We start from the raw sequence: 11,359 nt of genomic DNA on the forward strand, positions 1-11,359 counted from the left end.
TATATATAGTCACAGATTTTTTTTTAGTGTTAAAATGCAGAAATATAAAGCACACATCTTTCATCTCACTTGTCATCCACTCCTCCACACATAAGTTCATGTGCACATGTGCTTTTACACATACATAAACAGAGACCTGTCCATAAGCTTCTTATAACCTTTGTGTGTGTGTGTTCTGTCAATCTGGAGCCGGTACTGTGGGACTGCTGAGCCAGAGATGGACAGCATGCATAATTTTCAGGCAAGACTAGATACTCCACCCTCCCCAATGTCCACAAACCCACACACCTCCCCTGAACTAAAATAATAAATAAATAGATAGGAAAAGACTGAAAAATTTATTTTTGGTAACAAGTGAACACAACCAAAATTTTTAATCATCAACACTGGAAGCCTGGTGAACACAAGTTAGCCCCGAGTGAACTTTACAGTTATTTCCATTCATCGATTTCAGCCCAGTCAGTGTCTTTTCATACGTTTTTGTCAGTTGATGCTCTGACGGTGTACGACTGACACGGCAGGATGGTGCAAAGCAAGCTGAAGAAGAGCTGAGCCTTTTATCACCACACAGCTGTTGGACAAACCAAAGCAGATGTGCAGAAAAAGCATCACCGACAGTGAGTTTGTCTTTTGAATATACAAACCAAACTCTGATATACTGAAACTTCTACACGCATCATTCCTTAGAAAATGCAACCGTAGACGACAAATTTCAAAGCAGATAAGCCTGACAGAATTGAGAAGCATTAAACATTGAGCTGAAATAATCTGCCTCCCCCCATCAGCCTACCAGACAGGCAGTACTCACCCAGGACACATTTTTGTTCTTGAGCAATTTTGACATGACTTGCAGGTGAAAAGGTCAAGAACCCGGCTCGTGATAAGCTTAGCATCCACAAAGACCCAGATCTCAGTCCACCTTCAAGCGCGATAGCCCGTTTGGAGATGGACACAGGATTTTCATTTGACATCCTCTGTTTCCCCCTGTGCCAACAACCCTCACCAGATTTACATCTGCCTGGAGCGTTGCCCTCCAATCACACCCGGCAGAACATGCTCCAAAACTCAGTCAAGAAGGAGGAGGAGGCGTGGGAGTGAGACAGAAACAAAGATAGGATGACTCCAAAAGTGCCCGTCAGAGGCAGAAATAGCACATGGAGAACGTTCTTTCATTTGTCCACCTGAGTCTCACTGCTCCTTCTCTTTATCAGTGGCTTCATCTTCATGAAACCTATATGAATAACTTAGGAGGGACTGATGCCCCCATCCTTGCGATGCTGGTGGTTGGATGCTGATGCCAATCCCACCCTTCTTACAACTGGGAAAGAAGAGACTGACAATGGAATACGAGGGATAGGGCAGTGAGTGTTTTAAGATGGAGGGAGAGTGAGTTAGGAAGGAGAAGGTTATGAAGTGGAGGAAGCAGTACAAAGAACTGCAAAGACACAGATGTGAGAGTCGGTTACTGATCCCTCGTGTGAGATTAAAGAGGAAACATTAAATTGGCTGCTGTGAAATATCTCATTTTTCTTTATAACCTGCTAAAGCAGGCAGCAGTGAGAGTACTATGAGAAAGTAAAGTTCATCGGGAGTCTTGAAATCTTGAGATGAAAATTCCACTGCTCACACTGCACTGAACACCTAATGCAGAGAGAGAACTACAGGCAGCGCGCACCGATGCTCACTGTCAGACCATTAACCTGCTGACTGCTGCTTATTTTGAGACTCTGCAGTTCATTCACACTGCTGTATTGAATCATGCATTGTGTGAATAATCTGGCTACATTTACTGGATACACACAGCACAATATGATCCACAGCACATGCTGAACTCAGTCAAGTGCATTAAAAATACATGTAATACATGTGCAGGTAAGCACTCAACTGTAGTCTAAGTAAAAGTCAGCAAACCCATTTGTTTAAGGCGAGCAGTTTGGATTTTAAACATTTGTTTTTCTGCTCCCTGGAATTACAACAACTTAAGAATGTTGAAAACATTCGTAATTCCGGGATACTATGGGGATAGTAGTGGATACTACTAAACATTCACAGGATTTTTAGTAGTATCCACAATTATTAGTGATAACAGTGATATGCAGCCTCCCCTTGTGTTTGCTTCTTCTGTCCTTCTTTCTTCTCTTCTGTTTCCCTCGCTCATCTCCTCTGTCTTTCTTAGGGTGGTGGTGTAACCCCACATTTAAAGGAGGCTATCTCCAGCAACCTCAGATCCCTGCTCTTTCCCTTTTGGAATGCTGATCCTGGTGTTTTTGTTGCTTTATTTGTTAGTTCATCTTTGCCAGACCTCCAGACCTTTCATTTATTTTACTTTATATTTTAAAAAGAACTCTTTCTGGTAAACTGAAACTCAGTTTAAACTCTCTTTGTATTCTGGGGAATCTGTGATAAGTAGAAAACATCGTTTTTTTTCTGACTGTGGCTGAAAAGATCATTTAAAAATCCCGCATGCAAGGATACCGCGACCCAGTGACCCTCAGAGTACAGCTCAGATAATAGGCATGAAGAGGTTTAACAGGTAGTATCACTGAAAGCAATACAGCTGCTGCAGACAAAGCAGCAGTGTGAGTATGCATGTGAAAGGAAAAGCACTACACAGTAGTTTAATATTAAAAGTGGGCACTTTAAGTGCTTCAGTCAGTAGAGGTGGAAAAGAGCTTCAGTCAGTAGAGGTGGAAAAGAGTTACTATATCAGTAAAGTTTATCCTATTTGAAGCCAGGGAAGAAAGAGGACAAATATGCTGACCGTGTAAGTTAATAGATTTATCAATATCACAGCTCTGTCAATTAAGACACAGGAGAACCTGATGGATAATATTTGAGTATTTCATTAAGTTAATGTGTAAAAAACAGTTGTAGTTTTTATGCCTTCAGCTGCAGACTTGTTTGAGAGAAAAGAAAGAAAGAATATAAAAGCTGAGGTCAAACTTCGGCCACTATGTGCAAATCTGAAACGAGATCAGCAAGTACAAATAGATGCCCAGAATTTGGGTCATATATTAATAGCTGAAAATACAACTGTGGTCAAATTTAAAAAAGAATTATATTTCTCATTGATAGTCCAACAATTGATGGTATTAAAAAGCTTAAGAACCTCCTACTCTAACCTGCTCTGGAGCAGGTCATGTTCACAGTATGGGTCCGTGTGTGACGCACCATCATGCTTGGCCACATTATGTGATTTAATTTTGTATATTGTGTAAGTTTTCATACGTAATTTTGTTAAAGAAAGGCTGTAATTTTATGATTTTTGTTGAAGAGCCAACACATAGCGCGATCCTAAGTTACGCCACAAGGGGGCACTTCCACTCTAACGAGACAGCGAAGTGTGTCGCCCATCTTTTTTCAGGTTAGTAAGTAATAAAATCACACATTTGATCCATATAATTAAAATACCAAGTAAAGGTTTGTTTGTTTTGCTTTTTGGAATGTAATGTGTTGCTGCTAGGACAGTAGGAGCGGGAATGTTTGTCCTGTCAAACCCTGTGTGAAGAACACATATGATTGTTTGGTTTTGATTATATTATTTGAGTTCATTCTGATTTTGAGACGAAGAGATTAATAAGTGCTGGTAACACAGGAAAACACACTACCTGTCGTCACTATCATTTAACTGGTCTGTTCAGGACCAAATATAATCTGTCAGTCGACCTGCCACTAGGGGGCGTGTTACATAAGTTACTGTGGTGATATTCCCTGTAACAACTGAACTAACTTCATGCTGCAGACAACTTCAGCGTTAAATCTGAAATTACCCAGGTAACAGGAAGTCATAGTGGTATCCAAGGGCCTTTACTGAGGACACCACCTAACAACATCAAATAGCATTTTTAGCATTCTAGCCTGTGTACATCAGAGATGCATGTTTGGGAGAAAACCGCTTCCTTCTGTCTTTAGTAATTTATGGTCCACTAAGCTATTAGACTCTTGTGTAAGACTCTGTGTGTAACACCCATTCTTAAAAAAACAAACAATCGTCAAAAATAATTTTTTATTTTTATTTTTTTTTAAAAATTGTATTGATTTGACCAAATGACCTCGAATAATTTATTCATTATAACTCTCCTTCAGTGAACAGTGCATCTATGTTTAAATACATAAAAAAAGAACTATATTTGAGCTGAAGGGTTTTTTTGGCCTGAAGAGATACTCGAGTATGAATCACAATGCCATCGCCTCCAGTGAAGGAGGATATAGCAGCATGAGTGAAGAAACAAGTCAATACCAACCACGGCTTGCAGCGTGTTCACCAAATCCAAAAGGTTTTGATTGAACGTTATAATCAATGCCCACCCTAGCACAGTATAGATCTGTGGTCCTTATAGAGTCACTTCTGCAATATAAAAAAGGAGCCAAGAGTTCATGTTTAATGTTGGATTCTGTGCAGAAAATAAACCTAAAGGTAAAAATATAATTTGAAATGTTCAGAAATGCTGTTGGACTAAAAAAGGGGAAACATGCTGTAACAAAACCATATCTTGGCATGTGTGAGAGCCGGTAAATATGCACTGTTATTGTGATCTGTTTTGATTATATTAGCATGAGGAAGAGTCCCACTTAAGAACTTGTGAACAAGAAGAAATAAAAACAGAAACTTCTGTGTCACAGATAAAAAAGTGACTTTATCTGTTTGTTCGAACAGATCACATAAAGTGAAAAAAGCGAGCCCCAAACATGTGAGTGTTCAAGTTTACAGCAGGAGTATCCAGGCAAAAAGCACGGCTGTTACATCTATCATTTAAAGCTTTGATTCTCTGCCAGAGCTGGTTTTAAATTCCCCTTGTTTTGAATATCAAAACCCACACGAGTCAGCTCAAATGTAAAAATGACTTTAACATGCATTCGTTTTGCCTGTTCCACAACCCTCAGTTTAAAATTTCACCAATGTGATAATGAATGAATGATGATGTGTCCTTGCATTAAACAAGCCCTAGTGGAATTATTATTTAAATGTGTTTTTATTTACATTTACTTTCAAGGTTTCATTTGTTAATGGGTTCCTTTTTTTGGTAAATGACATTTGGTTGGTTAAAGCAGCCAAACAACAAAATATTATGCTCATGTCGTGCTAACATTCAGATAATGTACAGTAATGAAAAAAGTAATGTCAATGTAAGTGAATGGGCACGATACTGGGCTGTGAGCACAGGTCTCATTAAAGGACATCAGGAGTTGGTTTCTAACAGTTTGGGCAGGAACATGCATGAGTACCCTCCTGCAAGTAATTCTCTAGGTCTAGCAGTGTGCCTCCTGTGTAACAGCCAATTTCCTGGTATCTCCCCCACAGTTGCAGTGCTTTACTGATAGAAAGTGTGGTTGGTTTGTCTGAAAGAACTAACTGTGGAAACTGTTGTACCAAGTGTGAAATAAATAAATAAATGAAATGAAAGTTATAAGACTCTGCTGGGAGACACAGAAATCCTTGGAAATGGACGTGTGGTTCTGCCAACCTGGAGTAGCTACCATATCTGTGCAACCTGAATGGGATACAGCTACCGTCTTATGCTACCAGTGTTGACAAGAACCCGAGCAAAACACAAAACTAGAGAAAAATCAGTCAGGAGGGATGAGGAAATAAGGAAAAAAAAACAGAAACCATTCCTTTGTGGGGGATTGTCTTTTTGTTGCCTCTGCTGTGCACCTGTTGTCACTTCCATTTGCACCAAAGCAGCTGTGGATTGAAGTGGTTCCTAGACAGAAATACCTGAAGTTTAACTGACATTATGTTACACTGATGATCAAATGTTCCCTTCATTTCTTTGTATGTATCATTGTTTTGATTATATATACTTTTAAATTAATGCTTTTATTTCTAAAAAAAAAAAAAACTTTAAGTGGAGAGGGAAGAATAGGGAATTTTAGGTAACATACAAACTGATTCCTGAAATTTATTTTGTGTTTTTAAGGTTTTATCACATTTGCGTAATGGGGATAAGCATGCCTTGCCCTTCACCTATTGGCTAAGCTGTTGTGAGTCTCAGTGTAAAAAATGGCAGCCACTACAGAGAGAATTGTTTGATATCTAAAGATACCCATAACCTCCTTCTTAGAGCCAGATGAGCACTTAAAATAATCCAGCTTTATTCTACAACACAGTGAAAATAAGAATTTAAATTGACTAATGATTCAGTTTCTTTGCTATATATATTTATTTAAAACGGTGACTGCAAAGACAAAATATAAAAAATCGACCACTTAATATTTCCAAAGCCTTGTTAGTAGAATTTGGATGTTTCATCTTAACTTAGCTTTTAAAACAGTTTACAACAGTTCAAATTTCTTAAAAATAATGCAAGATATTGCATTATCTTGCTAAAATAAGTAAGGCCTTCCCTGAAACATGCATTTGGGGATAGCAACATATAACGCTCAGAATCCTTTGGGTCAGAATGTATATTCTGTGTTAAATCAGAAATCTATGCTACTGTATGTATACTATGACAAATGTAATAACAAAGAACATACGATTATGGAAATTGTATATTAGAACATGTTTATTTGGTTATTTATCGATCTGATTATTGAGGTGGTGACTTCTGTGATTTATTCTCCAACCTTTATTGGCCCAGCAGCCTCCGGGCTGTTTATTTATTATAAAAGTATTTATATCTCACTCACTCAAGTGTAATTAGCACCCTGACACATAATGTATCATAGCAACATGAGTAAAGATAATGCATGAGTAATGTAGTTTCTGCACAGAAATTAGAAAGAGTGAGTGCATCTACAGAAGAGATTTTGTAGAATTGTGTCTTAGTTCGTTATATTTGCACGCACTTATTTAACACTAGGTGCTAAACTAAGCCTGCAAACACACACACATGTCAATGAAACTACGCTGAATGTCGGGAGGATGTGTCACTGCTTTTACCCAGCCATGCCTTTCGAGTCTGTAAGCTCCTTTCCTGGCTCGTTGCTGAGGTGGGCACACATTACATGCAGCACTACAGTACGTGGTAATCTGCGCGGCTCTGCGCTGACAGCCTATTGAGTGCTGAGGGCTGACAGTAAGCCTGTTTCATGTAGGAATGTGGTTAGGGTGCTCTGCAGTCAGCGCCATCGCACAATGCACAACTCTCACTCCATCGACTACAACACAACTAAACAGAGGATACACAGAGACTGGATAGAAGGAGATAGGAGGGCAAGTGAAGAGAGAGTTAGATGACAGGCAAAAGCACGAGAAAGAAAAACAGGTGGATTAGAGCGCTGTAGAGGCTGGAAACTGTCCTCCCTTCTCATCTCTGTCATTGAGAGGACAGTAAAATTGACTTGCAATTAGATAACAGCACCTCTCTGTCCTCCTCCGCTTCTCAGCCAGGACATACGATGTGAGGAAGACGGGAACTGTCATGTTGTATCACTTAATCATCTTAATTTGGAAGACAATTTTCACACATTGTTTACTTTACTTGCTCAGTGACCAAACTGTTGCCTGGGTGGGAAAAAAGGAAACTCTCCATTACCTGATATTTCATCTTTTGGTACGGTGCTATTAAGTCCTGTACTGGAGTCAATACGCTGAGCTGTTTGACATTTTCACCACCTGGTAAAATGCAGCCCAGGTGAAAACTTATTGTTACTGAGAAATGAACAGCTTAGCAAATAAAAGGTTGCAAGACTCATGCTCACAGCTGCTTGCAGGCAGTAATTCTGTCATGCTTATACGTTGCATATGAATGACAACCCTGGATATAAATATGAATGCATCATCGGCATTTCTTTTTGCAAAAGTATACGATAAATCCACACACCACCAAACAACTACAATGTTGCTATGAGATCTAAAAGATGGGATGGATGCTGTAATGGTCACTTACATAGGTGGACTGCACTCTCCGCCAGTGTCCCAGCCCACAGCAATACATCAAGACATCTAGTTGGGGGGAGAAAAGGGGACAGGCTGATGAAGCCTCCGGGATGGGTCGTTTCAGGACAGGATCTTCATGAGACAGGTGATCCACCTAATTGCAAGCTCATCAGGGAGTTTTTTTGTTTTGCTTCTTTTTTTTTTCTTAGGGGGAGGGATCCCACAAAAGAAAAAAAAAGCCGAGCTTCTGTGTCCACAGGTTGTCGCAGGAGAGAGTCACCTGGGAGTTTAGTGGCTGGTTCTATTCACAAGTTCAGTCCTCAGATGAATCCAGGGGATCCCGACAGCAGACGTCTTAAAGCATTTTCAAAGTCACGCACTTTGCGAGGAGCAAGGATCCAATCTATCGTGAATCCTGCGAAACTGTCCTGAAGACTCGGTGTGATGTGCAGAGTGTGTGCGAGGTTTCTGTGTGTGCTTCTGTTAATGTGCGCTCACCTCATCTTAAGAAGGACAGGTGGTTCTTTTCCCATCCTGTGTGTGTTTACCAAACCTGACCCATTTTTTTGTCCCAGCTCACCCTGTCCAAAAAAATTAAAAACCTCCCATTCAGCCTCCCCCCGGCTTAAGCCCTCCGAATGGTCTTGCTATAAAAACTAAATATCATTTTCTGCTGTGTCCCTTAGTGCTTTGCAGCCTCACAAAATTGTCCAATAAGAGCACTTGCATCGCTCCACATCCATCTTTCTTTTTTTTCCTGTCTATCCTTCAATGTAAGCCCACCCTGGGAGTGCAGATTCAGAGATTTTTAGCTTCAGCGTGATTCCTCTTTTCTCCCTCCTCAAAGAAATGCCAGCTCTATGGCTCCTCCTTCAGTATCTCTCCCTCTCACTGCACACGCTGCTTTGCTCTCTCGAGGGTCGTCTTCCATCAGGGGCGTTCCTGCTTACCTGAGTCACTCTTCGCACTCCTGTTGTTGCTGTGCATGCACGTGTGTGTGTGTGTGTGCGTGTGTTTGTGTGTGTGTGTGTGTGGAGGCTGCAGCTGAAGCTCACCACTCTCCCTCTCTCTGTTGCCATGCTAGAGCAGGTAACATTCGGCTAGCGCAGGAGACACACAGCCTGAATTCAAATGTGCTTCCAGCCTCTCCGATTTACAAAACCTCACCCCTCCCTAAACACCACCCCCCAACTTTCCTCCTCCCCGCCATCTCTCTCTGTTATCTGTTTTTTTCCTCTCACTCTATCGTATTATCCTCTTTTCTTTCCACAATATCCTCTCTCTGTCTCTCTTTCTTTGCCATTGCTTCCTTTTGTGTCATTTTCCCTCCGATGTCAGGGTTTTTCCATGTTATCTTGAGACTGGGCTTAGAAGGTACAGGAAATTACTCTGTTTCCATTTGTGACAAAATATGAAGACTTTACAATTAAGTTAAAAAAAACTCACTGAAATCAAGAGAGGAAAATCTGTGTATTTATCCGTACTATTACCATCCATTTCCACTTTAGACACGATTTTAGCAAGTGTCAAGTGCTCAAGTGACATCAGCATGCAAAAACAAGTGTGGAAGATCCTTGATGGGAACTGCATATGTCTGTGGCAACATTTGCACAACTCATAAATAAAACTTACTGCTGATGGTACAGTCCAAATATAGACAAAACCCCCCCAAACTTAAAAGATTTAAATCTTTTATGATTTACTAATGAATGTGAGTTAAGCCAGTAAAAATGCAAAACAGTGTACCATGCTAATATAAATACATCTTTATACAGGTATTTATCCATGTTTTCTAACAACCCATTGCATCGTGGGAGCAAAAAACCCAAAAGGCAGAAAAAACACTGCACACTGACATGTTTCATTTTGATCTTGGACTCTACCTGAAGAAATATCAAGACTTATATTTTTAATTAAAATCACAACGACAAAAAACAAAAACAGAATAATCATATTTAGAACATTTTGTTTTGAAAGAGTCGGTTTAGTCAGAAGTATTTTTGAGTCTGAGCTTTATATTTAACATGTGAACAGTCAGGCACAGTTTGATCAGTTTGTTCCTGCCAGTTTTTAACCTCAGGCAGTCTAACAGTGGGTGATATGACTAAATACTAAGGTTAGCTGCTTGCTTCTCTCAAGACTGTTGGTTTGTTGGTTGGTTATATACTGCAAATAATTTTGACTGCTTACAGATATAAGCAGGAATAGTTTGGGGCACTATCACAAGTTTTGTAATGTGTTAATTAAACTACAGCTAAGAATCACAAGATAACCCAGCCCTCATGACTGGAAATTACTCCATATGAGTAAGCAAGTGCAATTTTATTTGTATAGTACCTTTCAAGAAAAAAAATCACAAAGTGCTTCACAGAAGCTAAAACATTAAACAATAAAAACAAAAAAATAACCAAAAGCAAGTTTAAAAGGATGAGACCAGTCCAGAGATCTCAAACTCAAAGGGGAGTCTGGGGGCCTCTGTCACCTTTCGTTTTCAGCCTCATATGATGGACAGCCAGCAAGCCCTGATCACATGACCTCAGGGACCTGTTGGGGATTAACAGATGTAAAAGATCTCTGATGTATGTTGGTGCTTTACCATGCAGAGCACTGAATGTCAAAGTCATGATCTTAAAGTGGACTCTGAATTTAATAGGGAGCCAGTGCAGCTTGATCAGCAGAGGTGTGATATGCGAGTACTTGGAAGACTTGGTCAGAAGCCCTGCACCAGCATTCTGGACAACCTGCAGACATTCCAAGGAGGCCTTACATAAACAAGAAAACAAAGAATTACAATAGTCCAAATGAGATGAAACAAATGCATGTAACAATGTCCAGTTCAAAGCGTGACACAATGGGACTCAGCAATATTTCTCAATGAGCAAACCAGAGATTTAACGTGAGTGTCCAAAGTCAGAGCTTATTAGACATTTACCAGGCTTCACGCAAAAGCCAGGCTAAAGTACAAAGTTTTCATTCATTCTTTGAGATTAAAATGCAAAGAGCAGATTCATCGCTCTTAGTTTACAGTCTTAATTGTTAACTTGAAAATGACAAACTGTGTTGATCCATTCTTTGAATTATTTTGGTTTAGCAGCAGTGGAAATTGATAAATAATCAACCTGACATTGTACGATACACGGGAGATACACCAAGATACACCAATTCAGGGCTGGTCTTACCTAAATTCAGGGCGGATGGGGGACACAAAACGAATCCAGTTATTCCATACTTTGCAGAATTTGTCTTTCCAAATTTTTAAAAAGAATGTCAATTTTTCCATTTTAAATATTTCGAAAACCACATTAAACCAATCCTCAAGTGTTGGCGGAGTTGGATTTAACCACTTTATATGTACCTAATGTAGTTTTTGTAAATAAGTTAAACATGCTGCATTATGTAACACATTGTCAAGCCAATGAGTTAATTTTATTTTTTTTGCTATCAGAATGTAAAACAAAAGGACTAAGAAAAAGGGTTTTGTTTTTTTGTTTTTTTTTATTTTCCTTTTCTCTTTTTTTGACTAAATAATGTCAA

At 39.5% G+C, this 11,359-nt stretch overlaps 1 protein-coding gene across 4 annotated transcripts in view; it reads right to left on the reverse strand.

Moving 5' to 3' along the window:
* The window catches only part of cacnb2b (calcium channel, voltage-dependent, beta 2b), a 37,692-nt gene extending 29,325 nt beyond the window's left edge, over positions 1-8,367 (reverse strand). For all 4 annotated transcript variants that reach the window (XM_005742488.2, XM_005742486.2, XM_005742487.2 and 1 more), the window contains exon 1: positions 7,836-8,367. In XM_005742488.2, coding sequence (XP_005742545.1) covers positions 7,836-7,883 — 48 coding nt within the window. In that variant the 5' untranslated portion in view covers positions 7,884-8,367. The remainder of the gene's footprint in view (positions 1-7,835) is intronic.
* Positions 8,368-11,359: the final 2,992 nt, after the last annotated feature.

Source organism: Pundamilia nyererei, unplaced genomic scaffold (assembly GCF_000239375.1).
Source record: "Pundamilia nyererei isolate P.nyererei 1_Seehausen unplaced genomic scaffold, PunNye1.0 scaffold00121, whole genome shotgun sequence".
NCBI lineage: Eukaryota > Metazoa > Chordata > Actinopteri > Cichliformes > Cichlidae > Pundamilia > Pundamilia nyererei.